General features: G+C 43.1%; 1 protein-coding gene across 4 annotated transcripts in view; it reads right to left on the reverse strand.

Annotated features, from left to right (window-relative positions):
- Window positions 1-237: 237 nt before the first annotated feature.
- The window catches only part of GRAMD4 (GRAM domain containing 4), a 480,409-nt gene continuing 461,973 nt past the window's right edge, over window positions 238-18,673 (reverse strand). For 3 of the 4 annotated variants that reach the window (XM_078679714.1, XM_078679734.1, XM_078679743.1), the window contains 2 exons: window positions 15,593-15,661; window positions 1,003-1,245 (listed from right to left, as the gene is read on the reverse strand). In XM_078679714.1, the coding sequence (XP_078535840.1) occupies window positions 1,144-1,245; window positions 15,593-15,661 (171 nt within the window). In that variant the 3' untranslated portion in view covers window positions 1,003-1,143. Of the gene's footprint in view, window positions 1,246-15,592; window positions 15,662-18,673 lie in introns of all 4 variants that reach the window. The other variant, XM_078679725.1, reaches the window with a different exon arrangement.

Raw genomic sequence — 18,673 nt, forward strand, 5'->3', positions numbered from 1 at the left:
AATGCTACAATGATCATGGGCAAGTTTAAGGCCAGGGCTAGAGATAGTTTTCACTTGTAGGAGAAACAAGCACAAATGGCACAGAGGAGAGAGGTACATTGCTACCTAAGCGAGTTAGTACGTATGTGGCTGGTCAGTGCCCATATTGGAAGTCTAAGGAATAACAACGCTGAAAATTAATATGTACAACAAGCAGATACGTATTCAAGTATAATATTAAACAACACATGAACAAAGTTTTTGACGGAAACATTTAGTAAAAAACAATGGGTAAACAATGCCAACAAAAGGAAAAACAGAAATCCTTGTAAAAGTTCAAAAGGAAATAGTGCAGGTAGGCTTTAAAAGCAAGACCCCCATCAAAGTGCAGTTATATTACACAATTACCCAGAGTAATGGTCATAGGGTTTGAATTGTTTTTTTACACTTTCAAAAATATGCACATGTTGCGCTTACTAATGGGACAAACGAATAGGAGACTACTCGAAATACAAGGTGATACATAAAACAAATTCTGTTCTGCTGAATACATGCTGTATTACTTGCTTTGGTTACTCCCAGCAGTATCAACTTTTGGTCATACGAATGGAATCTCTGGCCATGTGGGTGGAGAAGAAAAATAATATGATGTGCCTTACTAATTAGGGAGTTGCTGAAGAATTACAATCACAATAGTCCAGAAAAAAATACTAGATGAAAGATGAAAAATGCACGTCAATCACCACAAATCTTTCCAACTATTCTAGTTTCACCATGCAAAGAACCCTGGACCTCCCTCAGAAAACAAAGTACACATGGAGAGTATTATAGTTCAGGGACAAAGATTATTTTACTAATTTTACTTTAAACACAATGGAGCTTTCGTAGATGAAGAGATTGCAAAGGCAACATATAAAAGTGCTTTCTGTGCAAGGCAGATAGTGATGACAGCGTTTTCTTTCAGCCTTCTAAAAACAAAAAACTTAAAACAAATGTGAAGGCATATATGTATAAAAATATGCAATTAATCTGTAACAAAAAATATAACCCCCATGACCAAATGATTTCAAAATTGATAATGGGAATATTCCAATTTAGTTTCATTCTCAAATTGTTAAGAAGAAAAGAGAAAAACACCAAAGACACGTTCCATCTGGCATGGGACTATGTGTCACCGTTGGATGCTGATGAAGTTATTTTTGTATACTGGCTGAAAATGGTCTCAAAAGCTTCATCTCTGTGGACCATGGCACCAAAAACAAGTGGCTGTAGGGAGAAATAAAATAACCATAAATAATCACATGAAGCATTTTGTTTGAATTTTTATGTTATTTATAACAAGCCCCAAAGCCTCACGTCATGCTACAACACTTCTTGGCACATACTATATCTTGCTATCAAATTAAAATAGCAATCAGAATGAGTACATTTTTAACGTATTAGCGAACACATTCAGGTATACAATCAGATGGTTTAAAAAGGTGTGCTTTAACTACCCTTGTCTAAAAATATTAGAAACGTTTAAAGGCATCCACAACAGGGGACACATTAAAGAGTAGGGTAGAGAGTGGAGAAGTGAAGAGGTGGCAATTTTGGGGATTCGGAGATAATGGTAGGAGCATGTGTCCATTGGAAAAGTGTTTTTTGACTTGCTTATAACTCTGGCGCTGTTTGACAAATCTTCACAACATTTTCCCAAAAAAGTGTTCCACCGATTCAAGTTGTGCATGGAAAGTTTTGGGGTGATACGTTATGTGGGGGCTATGAAAAAGAAGGAGGGGGTAAAAAAAAAGTGCATTTCCTATGTCAATTCTCATAGGGGTTTTGAACACGACTACAGCCTGAACTGCTAGAAGGAATCGCACCAAATTTGGCAGAAAGGCTTATTTTATAGTGATCACGCTTTTGCTTATCTGGTGTAAATCTGTTCTGTAGTTTTGGAGATATTAAAGGAAATCCAAATTTGGATATTTAGAGGTGCGGATTCAACAGTCCCCATGCTGATATCTGATTGGCTGCCAACACTTTAACCAGGAAGTATTGGCAGCCATATTGAATGTTAAAAAAGGAAAGGGGACAAGGTAGCAATACTCTGACCCCCTAACTCTGGTCCTGGGGTCCCCCAGGGATCCCACCAGGTCAAAAAGGAACATTAAAAAAGAAATATTTGCCACGAAATTGTGACAGTCACACATCTGCAGCACAAATAAAAAAAAAACAAGTGCAGTCTCCTGCGCTTGTGTACATTATAGCCCCCCGGATGGGCCAGGTCCCGGGGGCAAGTGGGCATTAAAAAATTAAAAGGAAGTGGGCACACCAGAAACCCCCTCCTGGGGCTTTTATATGCCTATATGCCCCCAGGACCACCACCTCCCCTGGGCAAAATGGAATAATATGCAGAGAACCACGTATACCCCCCCACCCCCACAACCCCCCGGGTCCCTGGGACACCACCTCCCTAGGGCAAATACAATCATAGAAACGGGAAGGGGGTCGCATGCCCAACCCCCTTCCCCCGGAGTCAACAATGGCCATGGGGACCCCAACACCCCCCTTCCCCCCCTACCCGCACCAGCTCCTGATATGTGTCAGGTGGCCCACATAACTGTTTGCTCTGACTTGGTGGGAGCTGTGGCAGTCAGAGCAAACATTAACTCCACTCTCAGACAGCGGGAGTGGTCAAACTACTCCCTCTTGCTGGGAATGAGGTTTTCATCTGTTTCCCTATCCGCCGTCATGCATGTTTAGCAGCTCCCTGTGTGTGGGAGTAATGCTGGCACCACCTGGAGGGGGGGAGCTGGTGGGGACCGCAGGGTCATAGCACACTGGGTGCCCTGAGTGGGCTCCAGGGAGTCATGGCCAGGCCCAGGGAATAGGGTCCCCAGGCCAGAAATCAATACGGGGAAGGCTTGTTTTTCATTAGTAGTATGCACAGGGCTTCCCGCCTTTTCCCCACATTGATGGAGAGATTAACAAGAGGCTCTCGAGCGCGTTTCCAGCCGATTTTGATGACGCGCTATTGATGCAGAGGAATATGAGAACATCTCAACCAAACAAAGAAGCACTCTATTTAGTTAAGAGGAAGCATCCCTGTTTGGTGGAGTTGCACCTCTTTGTAATCTTGTCGACTTCTCTTGACGAGGATTCACATTCTCACAGATTGGTGGATGAAGATGCTGGAGTAACCATCACATTGCCGCGATTACATGCACACAAGGTCACTGGATACATTACCTTGTGGTCCTTTACGGAGCTGTAGTGCAGAATCTGCACAATACATTTACCCGGGGTACCACATACTAATTAACGAGAAAAATTACTCAAGTTACGAAGACTTTTTCGGCAAAACTGGGAACTGTCTCTGAAAAAATTAGGTTCCATTCAGGTACTGGTGCACATTTCACAGAAATTAAATCTCAACGGAGAGCACTTACAAATATGAACAGAGTAGGTGCCCCAGTAGAAGCTCCAATTCAGTAAAGCACAAACGATCCTAACTTCTAGGGCTTGGCAAAAGCAAAGCAAGTGTGTTTTCTCTAGTATTTCATGTTGAAATACTGTCACAAATCCTTAATGGAAGGGACTGCATTGTTGATCTACCGGAGTTCAATCTGATCTGGGGTGACAGTGACAAATGATTTCTTTCTCTTCATTTCCTGGTGAGAGCAGAGTCATTGAAGACAATGGAGAAGCAGCAGCTTATATGAACTGATATAGGCCAGCTGCACTCAACATTTCAAAGTTCTAATATACAGCCTCTGCCTTTCTCTTTCCTTGCCTCTCCAGAACACATGAAGGGGGCAGAGAAAGGCAGAGGCTGTGCTGTATGCCACATCCGAGCTTTCCCCAACTCCCTATCGCTGATCAATTGAGCTTCAGAGGAAGGGAGAGGCTGCTCAGCTCTTGGATCCCCCTGGTTTGGCCAAACTACGAAAAGCAATGTAGTCAAGCCAGAGAGAACCAGGGGCTGACTTCAGCCCCTTTTCACAGCTCTTGCTGTGAATGTTCAAACGCTAATAGCAATGGAACATTCACAGCAACAGCTGTGAACAAAGGCCTCACTGAGCCCAAAGGGATTTTAACCCCCTCCGGCTCTGTGAGGCCTTTGTTTTAATAATAAGATTATTTTGCCCTGATGGGAAGGAATACCAGCCAATAAAGGCCCACTCCCTTGTTAAGGGCCCTCGCCTTCAGCTCAGCCTTTAACGCTGGAGCGGCCCTTTAATGGCCGGTAAAGCCCACTACGGCAGGCTATAATACATTTTTGCAGGGAATAGGGACATAAAACTGTGCACTCTATGGTGTGGGAAAATGGAGATGGATGCCATTAACAAAATACATTCTCTAAGTTTAGTGTGAAGGATCACAACAATAAATGTAATGCAGTTGCCTTGGCTATACAATTATAAAATTTCAATTGCAAAAGGCAAGACATGTCTGCCAAAGGATTTTTCAGTAGCTAATAACCATTAATCAGTCTTGGCCATGGTATTACAGAAGACACTGCCATTGGATCAAAGTCTGCATTTGTCAACAGTGGTTTCTTTAATATAATTAGAATGGGTAACATTTTTCCTACAAAGGGACACCAAATTTTGCAAATGTTTTACAGTCAACAGTGATTAGTGACTCTGGTTATGAGAATTTCCGATTGTTGGAACTTTTCGTGATTATGGGGTACAAGTTGTTCATAGCCATCAATAAATCATTATTACTTATTTCTAAACGACAAAAGAAAAAGCTGTAACAAGGCACTGTTTCCTGAAACCTTGATAAAGTTGAACAGGGTGACTGCCTTGGGATATGCAGTCTTTACCCTGCTACACTTTAGTCCCATGCAGGCCCCTTTGTGGTACTTTACCAGGGAGGTACGTTTCTTTCTTCAAATGTCATAATTATGCTATCTTTTATTTAAAAAAATTAAACATTCAAGAGATGGCTAAGTGTTAAGGGTGGTAAAGGAGGGCAGACCAAAAGGGAGGTAAGATATTTAAAGGGCTCAAGTACTGGTAGAGGTAAAGGAAGGCAGGGTTTTTTAAGGATCAGGGGCGGGTGTAGGTAAAGGGTTTAGACCCTGGTAGCGGTAAAGGGAAGGCAGAGAAAAGGGAGGTAAGAGGTCTTTAGAGTTCAGGGGCAGGGATGTGTTAACTGGAGGTAAAGTGTTTTTAGGGTTTAGGGGAGTGTAGAGGTAAAGGGGGGTAGCAATTAGGGTTTAGGTGTCAGGGGCAGGTAGGTAAGGGGTTTTAATGGTTCAGGCATGGGTGAAGGTAAAATGAGACCAGGTGTTTTTAGGGTTAAGGGCGTGGCAGTGGTAAAGGACGCTAAGTGGGTATTTAGGGCTCAAGGTAGGGTTAAAGGAAGGTAAGGAGTTTTTTTTTAGCTTCAGGCACGGGTCGAAGTAAAGGAAGGAAAAGGGTTTGGGTGGGGTAGAGGTAAAGGGAGGTAGAATTGTTTTAGGTTTCAGGGGCAGACAGAGGTGAAGGAATGTAGGGGTTTTTAGGGTTCAGGCACTGGTCGAGGTAAAGAGGCCGGGGTTTTTTATGGTTCATGGGTGGGTGGTGGTAAAAGGACTAATTTTCTCTAGGGTTCAGGACAGGTAGATGTAAAGGGAGGGAAGTATTTTATAGGGTTCAGGGGAGAATAGAGTTAGAGTGAGGAAAGGAGTTTTTAGGGTTCAGGGCAGCAGCGGCTCCTGTATAAGCGCTCAAGGGCTGTACCCCCTTTCCTGTCATAGCTTCCTTGTATAAGGCCCTGGAACATTTGTCATATAGGTATGAATGCGGCTCACTGAGAAGAATACATATGTCTGAGGTGTGAAGTGTACAAACCTGCATTCTGGACGTCTTAGTTTAGTGAATTTAGAGAGGCTTGAAACAGGTTTTCATCTCTATACCATACCACACGAAAAGCTGTAAAGTTTGGAAATATAAATAAAGGTGTGGTGTAATGACTGTGGAGTCCGGTTAGAGTCTTGAGGTCAGCTTAACATCCTGTCATTCTGGGCAACTCACTTAGTCTCCCCATGCCTAAAAAAACAATACGAATGTGCTCTTGTTTAATGTAACTGATGCTCATGTAAAGGGCTAGAGAATACCTTTGGGTCGAGTTCGTACTAAATAAATTTGCAAAAAAGGAATCCTGATGAGTGCGACCTAACATAACTTTTTCAAGTAAGTGGACCGGATCAGCAGCTGCCTCAAAAAAAGTGCACCAATAAATTGGAGAAAAAAAGAAAAAAATTATAATTTTCTAACTGCTGTGCTGTCTCCTCTGCAGCACCAATGGGGCCAGGGCAAAACGTTTTATACTGTTACGATTACATATGGTTCTTTTATCTCCCATGTAGAACAAATGTGCTTGTTGTGGCAGTAGACATCTAGAGGTCATCTGCAGGGAGAATAAAACAAACACTAACAACGCCACATAGTGTAGCTTTTCATTAATGAAATTGCTGGCTACACAATGAGTGATGTTTGGTGAGTGAGTGTGAATGGGCGAGTCATTGAATGTGGTGGGGTTGACTGTGTGGATAGGTTAATGTGATGACTGATTATATGAATTGGGTGAATGGCAGTGGGAAGCTTGATGCGGATGGGTGAATATGAGTGAGTAAGTGAATGATGTAAGGTGGAAGAAAGCTAAATAATTGTTGTGTGGGTAGGTAGGTAGGGGAATGATCTTACGTGTGTAGTTGAGTGAGTAACTAAGTGGTTGACTGTGAGAATGGTACAGCGGGTAGACTATCTTGTTAAAACATCACGAGTTGACTGAAATACAACCTACTGCCTTCAATAACCTTTTTAAATAACTGAAAGTATAACAGTGAGGCAGTAAGGCAATGTGAATTTGGTGAATGGGTGGGAAGATAGTTAGATGAGAATGTGTGAATGAGTGTGAGTGGGTGAACAGCAGAATGGGTGAGTGTGTGGCTGGGAGTATATAGTTCAGTGGGGAAATGAGAGTGTATGGGTAGATGGATGAATGTGAGTTGATGAGAAATTGTGCTGAACATACGCTGGTAATACTAGTGAAGTTTTAAATGTAATCCAGTTAGCCTCGGGTCTCTTTCCTCTTAGCTGGGTCTGAAGGCTCATTAGACTAATGCATCCACAAAGCCTTCCGACAAGGTTGATGATCTCCACTTAGCCTTTCACCCTCTCTCGGTCGATAAAAGAATACTACTGAGTTGTGTAAAAATGAACATCTGTGTTGACCCACTCTTCCGAGCCAGACTTTCCATGAGAAAATCAGGCATCAGGTTGCTTGCTTTGCTAAATTGCATAGTGCAAATCTGGTTGACTTTTGCCTCTCCACTTTTTGCAGTCACCAGCCGCCACTGGTTCAGGGGTGGGTAGAGGTAAAGGAAGAACAATAGTTACTTACCTGTAAACTGTGGTTCTCCAGTATTGGTGTCTTTCATGGATACACATGCTTGAAGAATTCCCCGTCGTCGAAGTGAGAGTCCCACGGTACATAAAATAGTAGTAGAAACATATATACATAAAGTACATACATATATATATATATATCTGTTAAAGAAGGTGCCTGATATGGAACAGCCGGTAAGAATATGCCGAAAATCTTTAATGAAAGCACTGCTCACAGGTAAAAGCGTGATGACATCATAATTGTAAAGTCCTGCTCCCCGACGCGTTTCGTGCTGTGCTAGCACTTAATCATGGGCTGCATGCTTGAAGTTTTGAAAAACGGCTCGGCACATTTAAAGGCATTTCTGTTGTCAAAGAGCCCGCCCCAATGGGCGTGGCTAACCCCAAAGGCCACCTGGATCTTGTAGTAATGTGTTTTACCCCAGTGGGCTGCATGCCGTTTTTCCACCTCATAAAATGTCAATGAAACCCCAGTGGGTTGTGCACATCAGTTTCTTGCTGTGGCAGCGAGTATCCGCAGCAGAAGCTGCCTCCAGACAATAGTGCCTCGTGAACGTGTGCCTGCTAGACCACGTTGCCGCCCTGCAGATCTGATGTAGAGGCACTCCAGCAAATATGGCAGTAGAGGATGCTACTGCCCTCGTCGAATGTGCTCGTACCGGAGCAGAAAGAGGCTTGCCAGCCCGTTGATGGCAGTAGGATATGGCAGAAGAAATCCAACGAGTGATGGTCTGTTTGGTTGGTGACTGGATGACCCTTGCGCATCCGTCCATAAGCCACAAAGAGCTGGGCCGACCTTCGAAAAGCAGCAGTACATTGGATGTAGAATTTGAGGCATCGTTTCAAGTCCAGGGATTAAAGAGTACGCTCAGCAGGAGACTGAGGGTTAGGGAAAAAGGTTTTGAGTATGACAGGTTTGTTAAGGTGGAAGTCCGAAGGGACCTTGCGCATAAACTTAAGGTTTGAACGTAGTAGAACAGCGTCCTTGGAAAACAGACGAAACGGAGGCTGGATTGTAAAAGCCTGCATGTCGCTCACTCGCCTGGAGGACGTCAGTGCGAGGCGGAGGGAAACCTTCCAAGTAAGAAATTTCAAATCCGCTCAGTGGATTGGTTCAAATGGAGACTTAAGAAGCTGGGCCAAGACAAGATTCAGATGCCAAGAAGGTGGAGGACGCCGGATAGGTGGAAATATCTGGAACAGACCTTTAAAGAATTGGCGAATGATCTGTGAGGAATACAGAGATGTGAAACCATCATGCCGAAAACGTGAAAGTGCAGCCAGGAAAACCTTGAGAGTGGAATGTGAAAGTCCCGACTTTGCCAAAAGGAGGAAGAAGGGCAAGATCTGCTCAGGAGTAGCAAGCAAAGGATCAATGTTTTGCGAGTGGCACCAAACACCAAACACAAAACCGCTTCCATTTCCATTTATAGCTTTTTGTAGTGGAGAAAGCCCATGCGTGGGCAAACTCCCGGTGCTCAGGTTCCAAGCGTGAAGCTGGAGAGATGCCGGGTCTGAATGTCATATCTGCCCGCGGTTCATGGTGAGAAGGTGAGGCAGGGGGCGAAGAGGGAGCAGATCGCACTGGGAAAAAAGAAGATCGGTGAACCATGGTCGACACGGCCACCTAGGCGCAATCAACAGGATGTGACATGGTTGAAGTCTCATTCTGTGCAGGAGGCGAGGTATCAGAGGGATCGGCGGAAAAGCGTATACAAATTTTTTCGATCAGTTGATCGAAAATGCATTCCCGCTCCACCCTTTGTGGGGATGCCAACTTCAGTAGCATAGGCATTTGCGGTTGAGTGGAGTTGCAAACAGATCCAGCTCCGGCTGGCCCCATAGGCGAAATACATACTACAGAGTTGGCTGATGGAGTTCCCACTCGTGATTGTCTGTGGCCGTTCTGCTGAGAGGGTCTGCAAGGGCGCTGGAGATGCCCGGTACGTGAACTGCAGTTAACTGGACACGATCTTGTATTGCCCATTCCCAGATCCGTTGTGCCTGTCTGGAGAGTAGAAGAGATCTCGTACCCCCTTGCTTGTTGAGGTAGTGCATACTGGTGATGTTATCTGTACGCACCAACAGTGACTCTCCTTCCACCAGCAGACTGAATGATTTCAGAGCAAGAAAAATAGGCAAGAGTTCCAGCCGATCCATGTGCCACTTGCGCTGGTCTGACGTCCATTTGCCGTTGACTGACAACCCTTCGAGGTGCGCACCCTAACCCTCTAAGGAAGCATCCGTTGTAAGGGTAAGCGTGGGGGCTGTTTCCTGAAACAGACGCCCTGTTTCAATGTTTGGAAGGTGAGCCCACCATTCCAATGCGCCCTGGATGCGAGGGGTCAGGAAGACTTTGTTGTTGAATGTCCCTGAGAATTGCTGCCATTGTTTGTTTAATTCTTCTTGGAGGACTCGCATGTGTAACCTGCAATTGGGGATCAGCGGTATGCAGGACGTGGTCATACCCAGAAAGGATTTTAACATCCGGACAGAAACGGACTTTCTGGAGCGTAGAAGAGCCACCAGTTTGACAATGCGATCTTGGCACTCCTGCGAAACAAACACCTTTGCTAGATGTGTATATATTAATGCACCTAGAAAGACCCTTTGTTGTGCTGGACGGACATGCGATTTCTCGTGGTTGATGGAAAGACCCAAGTCTTGGAAGACTGACAGGCAAGTCTGAGTGGGTTGTTCTGCTGCGAGAAAGGTTGGGGCCTTTATCAAGCAATCGTTCAAATAAGGGTAGATTTGTATGCCCTGTAGGCGTAGATAAGCCACAACCGGAGCCATGATCTTTGTGAAGACTCTCGGCGCGGAACGAAGTGTGCTGGAGGGGGACCAGAGGGAGGGCGGTTGGGAGGAAATTTGAGAAATTTGAGAGCGTGGCCTTTTGAGATGACATTTAAGACCCAACGATCTGAAGTTATTTTCGACCAAGTGTAAAAGTGTTGGGAGATTCGACCTCCAATTTTCAGAGCAGGATAATACTTGGGCTTTAGAAAGTCATTGTTTTTTAGAGGTAGTACCTCCTCTGTAGTTAGATTTTCTCCTATAAGGCCTGGAATCAGACTGCCTATTCTGATGTTGGTAGGAATAGCGTTGCTTGTTTTCACCATAGGAGCGGTACTGGGAGGAGCCTCGAAAATTGGAGGATGTGCCCCTGCCACGTGCTCCACGAAATGGCCGCTTCCGGTACTGGAGAGATCCCAGGGCGTGAGCAGTGTCCGTATCTTTCTTGATGGACTCTAAGACGTCATCCACATGCTTGCCGAAGAGGGACCCTCCATCAAAAGGCAAATCAAGTACCCTTGCTTGCACCTCAGGCCGAAAAGACTTAGCCTTCAGCCAGCCCTGCTGTCTTAAGGTCTTAAGACTGCAGCACCTGCTAGCTGTCTGAAATCTGTTGAGAAAATATCTATTGCACAGTCTATAATTTCTGAAGATATTTTCTCGCCCTCCTGCACGATCTTTTGTGCCTCTGCCCTGGAGGAGTCAGGAAGTAGGTCGACCAAAGCTGCGATTTCAGACCACATCTGACGGTCGTATCATCCAAGGATGGCTAAGGAATTTACCGCCCTGACAGTAGTTGCAGCCATTGTGGGGAATTTTTTTCCAATGGTATCCAGGCGGCGACCTTCCTGATCCGGCGGGGATGTTACAGGAGAAGCCGGATTACGTGACCTCTTTTTTTTTTGGCAGCGTGCGTAATGACTGAGTCTGGCTTTGGTTGAGACACAAGGCAGGCTGGTGAATTCTCTGGCACCTTATACTTTTTGTCGAGGTGTGGAAGCACGGCCGGGATTGAGTTAGGACGTTCCATGAGTTCGAGTCCCTCCTTCCAAATGAATTCAATGATTGGAATGGTATGCATTTGCTTTAAAGGCTGATCCTTGAAATCATAAAGAAAACAGTCCTGTTGTTTGACGACCATGGGCAAGTGGAAACGCTTTGCGGCTCTCATCATTAAAAGGTGGAAACCCCCAATGTCCACTGGGGGAGAAGCCAGAGGAGTGGTAGGAGGAGGAGACTGAGTCTGGGCCTGATAGTTGTCCCAATCCGCTAGGACAGCGTCATCATCCTGGTCTGTATCATTCCGAATATCATCATCAGTATCAGGATCCTGAGGAACTGGTGATCGTGCCTGTGCAACTTGTAGTGACTCCCGCATCGGAGGAGGCGGATTTGGAGAGGCCTGCGAAGAAGGTGGGAAACGACTATTGTAATCGTCTAGCATGTGTTGAAGGTTAGAGATCAAAGTCACAGGTATCTGTGCCATAGGAACCTCGGGGTCAACATCCTGCTGGTCATCTCAAACTGAGATGTGTGATCCCCTCTCATCATGATCATCATCATCGTCTTGATACTTTATATGTAGCTCCGATGGGCTACTTGCAGGACGAAAGGTGTCATCAGTGTAAGAGCCATCAGAAGATTCCTCCTCTGCAGACGCAAAGAGTTGAGCAGGGGGACCTGTCCCATGTTGGATAGGACTCAGAAGCAGTGGAGGCGGACGTTTTATAGTAGTAGACGTCACCACTGTGAAGGTGGTCGCAGTTGCCAGAGAATACTGCTCCGTCGACGGACCCGTCGACGAGCTAGTCGTCGAAGTCGTCTTCGGGGAATGAGTCAATGATGAACTAGGAGTCGACGAAGAAGCGGATGCCGTCGACGGAGCCGACGCCTTTGTCGTCGACGGTGCTGCCGCCGCCGAAGATGTCATTGTCGTCGACGAGGTCTTCAGTGTCGACAGAGTCATCGACGACGAGGTGGACGTCGGCGAGGTACGAGACGTCGACGAGGCTACCGTCGACGAAGGTAGTAGCGTCGACGAAGGTAGTAGCGTCGACGAAGGTAGTAGCGTCGACAAAAGACGCGTCGACTCATCCTTCATTGACGAGTGGCGCTTTGGTAAGGTCGTCAACGAGGCGGATTTCGAAGTAGGCACAACGTCGACGGATCTTGTAGTCGTCGACGGGCGCGTTGACGAGCTCGTCGACGAGCTGGCACTCGTTTTGGATGACGAGGGCACGGAATGGGACTGCAACGCCAGAGAACTAGGTCCCGTAGGCGTAGAGGCCGGCAGATCCCGTGGGGAGACGGACTTGGGAGCGTCCACAAGCTTCTTCTTTTTAAGAAATGGAGAAGGAATCTCTGTCTCGGACCCACGCTTCAGAGAGGTCTTAGAATGGCAGGAAGACACTCTCTAAATCAGACACGGGGTTGTCTGAAGTCTTCCACCTCTGTAGCAACAGAAGGAGACGGGCATCTCTATCCTTTAGGGTCTTTGAAGGAGAAGTTCTGCAAAACTTGCAGTTCCTCACCTCATGGTCCGTGTACAAACAGTAGATGCATTTTTTATGAGGGTCCTCATGGAAAAGGTGAAGTTTACCAAAGGCAGAACAAGGCCGGAATCAAGATTTCTTTGTAGAAGACGTGTTGTAGAAGATAGATGGTGCGTAGAATGAAGAAACTGAGCAGAGCTCAGGGATACTCCCTTCACATGACGTGCGGTAGAAAATCTGAGGGCTTGAGCTTCTGAGGAGAAGGTTCTAGAGGGTGTTACAGCCTGATTGGCTGGAATGTGGACTATTATAATGACATGGATATGTTACTAAAGTAAACTCTCCCTCAATGCTTTCTATGGGCTAATGTTGTTCTATGGTACTTTAAGGTTTTATTTCTTTTGGATATATTTTGATATCTATATATATACTTATGTGTATACATATATATATATATATATATATATATATATATATATACACACATATATATATATATATATGAAGAAACACTCCTGTTCCGTCAGTGATCGGCGGAACCAAACAGGTATGGACCTCCAGCTATCCTCTTCAAATGTAGTGAACAACAATTACAGGCAAAAGAATCATTCCTCAAGTGAGTTGCAGAATGACGTATTTATTCAATGGAAAGACGACGCGTTTCACTCCACTAGGGAGCTTGCTCACATAACGCGCTCAAAAACACAAGGACAATTTATAGTGGAAATAAAAGTGGGAAAATTCAAAAAAGTGCACGTCTGCTCTGCGTTACTGATGAACATAATAGACAGACTTACTCTTATGTAAATGCATAAAAACGCAAACAAAATGATTTTTTCTAAGCAAACTTGCAATAGATCAACAAATGTGACAATCAAATTAAGGCATGACTAATCAAGTAAATGCAAAATAAGCAACATATATGCGTACGTGTTGACAGGTTAGACAGATGAAGATAGGAAGGCCACTGAATGTTAGCCTAAAAATGCAAAAAACAGAAACTCTCAAAGAACAACGACATAGTGCCAGAAAAAAGAAAGTTTCAAGATTTTACATGAAATTAATTGAAAAAACATGTTCAACATGTTGCGACATAATGTCTAGGTATTAAATTGAATGTGCATTGCATATTGAAAAGACTACCCCTGAAATAAACAACGTCAGATCTGTTGAAGAGTCACAAAATAGATCACTGAACCAACATTTGTATTTGATTGCGTTAGACAAGAGAGAATTTTTATTTTTTTATTTTGTGCTGTCGTAATAGATAGTGACCATAAAAAAAAGTGCAGTGATAAATCATATAAAAAGAAGGCCAGAGTTGTTCAGGCTGTGACCCACAAGAGAAATTAAAAATAAGAAAGTGTACAGCAACTTGATGGCACGCTAGTGACAGCTTTATAAGATATATCCAAATAAGATGTAGAAATGGATAAGAAAATATATATATATGTACTTTATGTATATATGTTTCAACTACTATTTTATGTACCGTGGGACTCCTACTTCGACGACGGGGAATTATTTAAGCATGTGAATCTATGAAAGACACCCCTAATACTGGAGAAGGTAATGTTTTTAAGGTTCATGGTGAGGATAAAAGTAAAGAAAGGGCTATATATATATATTGCATTCATGTATATGCATCATTATCAGAATTGACAACTACATAGCGTAGTGAAGGGATGCATTTTTTTTCAGTTTACGAAATTTTTATTAGGTTTTAACAAACACAATACAAAGCCTTATAGTGGTACATGAAAAAAAAACATAATATAAAACATAAGGCATATGTGGAATGAAAAGTTAAACAGAGAAAGACTAAAGTTTCTATTGCTGCACGCATTACTCAATCACTATTTTGTATCTATCATAGAGCTGTTATTACGCCTGTTAGTATTTCTAGGTTTTCCCCATCAGCTTCTTCATTATGCTGGTCGTGTTCTTTAGAAACAGGTACACTTAAACATCTTTTATATGAATGTCCTTCTGTTTTATCCTTTTGGAATTCTGTTTGGAATATTTGCATGCAAATGTTTCATTGCTCCTCCTCTGTATCATTTTTGAACGTGTTTCTAGGTTCTGTTTCAACTGATATCGATATTGTACCATCTAATGCTAGACTGCTTGATCTTTTTATTGCTGTTGCTTTTAAAGTGATTTTATCTTGTTGGAAAGATAACTCCAAATTATCTGTAATTTCCTGGTGGAATTTCATTTGTGACGAGCATAGGATTGCCATCGCTTCATCCTCCTCTGTATCTCTAAAAATTAAATCTGATCTTCTTTGGCTCCCCTTTACTACCTATCTCTCCTCTAAGTCTCCTAATTGATTACATCGTTATCTTTTCTTTTACTGCATATATTCCCCTTATTCCTATCGTGGATCCCTCCTTTTCTTTTTCCTCTGTTTGCCTCTTCTCCTTCTCTTCTCTTTTTCCCGTTCTTCTTCTTTCAGTCTTTCCTTTCCTTTTCTTCCACTCTTTCTCTGTTTAACTTTATATTCCACATATGCCTTATGTTTTATATTGAAGGGATGCATTTTAAACCTGTGGGTGTTATTAACACACGTTGTAATGGTTGTAATGGTCAACTTGTCTTATTGTAATACCCGCAGGGTGGAACCCTGCATTGTTACGTCTGGTATTCCTGCCTGAGCCTTGTGCTTTACTTCGCTTGCATACATTTCAAAATACTGTCTTTAGGCTATAGGGTAAAAGAAGCCCTTAGAAAAAATGTTGATTTTCTGCGAGTTAGACAAGTTAAAAATAAATTACATTTTAACACTTAGCCATGTTAAAACGTTCCAAAAACTGCAGTATTCAGACGAAAGTGGTTAACATTTCATGAACTATGCTAAGGCATGCAATGCTTGACACCTGTTCCTTTAAATCCAACAAGTTGCATAATGTCTTCCAAAAGGTGTGCATCTCTCACCTTTTGTGTAGAGGGTGTTGAAACAGCAATGCCCATCCCTGATCCTGGCAAAACAGACAGCACTTTATACTGAAAATAAGTAAACAACATTATTATACCTAAAATAGCAAATTGTATACCTTTAATTTATAATTTTAAATCAATAATTTGGCTGAAAACACAGAAGAAAAGCAGGTGTCAAAATACAAGTAAGATATTAATGTTATTGTATATTTATTTTATTGCTTTTGCCCAGAGTCCACAGAATGCATCAAGGCGCTTTGAAAGGAAGGGCGTTACAGGGATTGTGTAACAAAATCAACAGGAAAAATAATTACAGCAATAAAGTAAGTCTCTGAAGCCTGAGTTATCACGTAAAACGAAGGAAAAAAGCCAGATCGAAGCCTTCACGGATCCCAGTAAAGTTATTCGACCCATGCTAGGAGATACTCATTCAGCTTAGCTATACTCAATGAGTAAAACAAAGTGATGGACCGAATACTTGAATCTTAACATATCAGGTTTTACTTTCCATTTTGGGAGAGGGGTCAAGAATGTTTGCAAATCATTGGTCACTGCCTGTAGGGGCACAGGGAACTAAATCAACATGGAGTGGGATGCAGCTAATAGTTATCACCAGTAACTCGCATCAATTATTGCATTCCATTCATCACTTTTTCTCTTTCTCAGTTAAAGTTTATATGAAGTATAGGTATGGAGTGATGTGCGTCTGTAAATCATAATACTACAGAACTGAACTAGGTTGAGAAGGCAAACATATCAAACGTCAATATGCCGCCTTACAGAAGGGATGTGACCTAGCGGTTTGTGTTGGAAGTTTGGACTGGCAGAGGAGTCAAGGATGGTTTACATATTACTGGGACTCGTTTTTAGTGAAATATTAAGAAAAATATTGTTTTACAATTGTTGAAGGAGAAGGGATTGTGACCCCCATCTAGGCTTTGCCTTTCGGAAATCATGGTCCAACCCTCACTCAACGATGGAAAACAAAACACAAGCTACACTTATGCATGTATTCTACACTTACATACATTGCCTATACTAAATGCTTTCGTTTTCCACAGGGCTCTAGTGTTCCTCTTTCCATTTCTCAGCTTATGCCTCTGGGCCTTGCTATGGAATTAACAGATGCTTCCAAAAGATGGTTGTGACAAGAGTATCAGAAATCTGTGGTACACAAAGGGGAGTGGGGGAAGTCTTATAAACCAGCCACGCCCTAATCAGGTTTCCTTTTTATGTACAACCTTGGGACCTTCACCGTTACTTTCTAGTAATGGTGGAAAGCTGTTTCTTTGACGTGAAGAGAAAGGATATGCCAGAATGTCTTGGCTATTTGTAATTTGGGATTTGTACTGGTTAGAGGGCGCTTAAGAAAACAGGTGTTTTTTGAGTAGTTTGGCAGGCTTCATTATTCAAATCCTGATGAGGAGTAGCATAGATATTAAAGTAGCATGACATGTCTGTTAGCAGAAAGTAAACATAAAACGTTGGTTCTATCCAGAGTTCCATGAAAAGCATTGCTCCACTTAAATATGCATTTCAAGTTGATAGACTAGGAGAGGATGAGCACGGTCTGAAGCCATATAATACACCTACATGGTTTTGCAGTAACCTCAACGTTTCCTAGTAAGTTTTAATTACACAATATTCACAAATTTCTCAAAAGACGGTGCTTCCTTGAATCGCCCTGTATGGAAAAACAGAATTCTGTCTTTTATGCTTTGGTATGTTCTCCAAAGATGTAGGCTGCAGCGGGATCCATTGATAGCCAGTGAGGTACTGGGTGAATATACCAAGTGGATTGAAGAGACCAACTCACTCAAGTAGTCACATTTCATTGCTGAAACTTGGAAAGTGTCATTCCAACATACCCAAATCTGAGTCAAGGCTGAGGATTCGAGCAAGGACTGACAACAACAAACCCCAGGCAGTTTAAAGACCAGTGGTGAGTGGTTGCCTGGGAGGAGAATTTGATACAGTTGATGCCTGCCATTCCAACCTCCATTAACAGAGGAGGACATTGAGGGGTGGAGGAGGGGGCGTGTTAGCCTCCCCGCACAGAAACGGAGAGATCTCATCATGCTATGCACTCCAATCAGTGAGCACTAACCACAGTCCGGGGAGACAATCTTAGATTAGAAAGCAGTTAAGAAGCTCATGAATCCAGCGAAGCTTCCTACCAAAGACTCAGTGTGCTCTTTGAGAGACTGCTTTGCGTAGGTGAAAGCAACAGTGACAAGTAAAACTCAAGTGGCCCCCAGCCACAGAACTGGCATAGTATTAGGATAGAATACAGCGCTGGAAATGGAAAAAGTTACCCTGGGATCCCATCCATTGGTGGTAAAGTGGTAGCATTAAGGGGCGGAGTCATAAGTACAGTCTGGCAGTCAAGTTACACACATTAAGAAATTTGCAATAAGGATACATGCAATAGTAAATACATACTGGCTAACTTAATCAGTCATAGAAGGACATTTTAAAATATATCAAGGGTTTAAGGCATCTGTGACTAAGATCTCTGTGTACCAAGCAAGTTCCAGGGCAATATATTAGTAAGATAACTCTGGTGGTTAATGCACTTACTGGAAAGGCCGGTGTGCAAGTAGCTACACATTAAACTAGTCATTAAAAGCACAAAGCTAATTGTCATGCTCCAATGAACAGCGTACAAATCATAGTTTTATATCTTATATACATAGTTGTGTGGGGTACTCTGTTGCAGAGGCCCTTGCATTGCCTGCAGGTCACAGGTTATTTATATACAAGTTCTTTATAGTTTATCGGCAATAAGTAGCTACATGCAAAGTGCAAGGCATACGTTTACAACCTTATCGTTTTTTCGTAATGTTTTATTGCTCTAAGCTTACTAAAGGATACCTTAGGGGAGTAAAACGTGCTTGTTGCAAATGCTGTATAGACTGTTATTCGTATAATCGCTCTTGTAGACTTGCAATTCACATTCTTACAGTACAAGTATATCACTCTTCATTCAAAGCTTAAAAAGGTAAGAAACCAGCGCTACAATTATAGTTTATCTCTTAAGCACTAGTGAAGTGACAGTAGCAGGGTGCCCTTGCCCCA

Source organism: Lissotriton helveticus, chromosome 1_1, assembly GCF_964261635.1.
Source record: "Lissotriton helveticus chromosome 1_1, aLisHel1.1, whole genome shotgun sequence".
Lineage (NCBI taxonomy): Eukaryota > Metazoa > Chordata > Amphibia > Caudata > Salamandridae > Lissotriton > Lissotriton helveticus.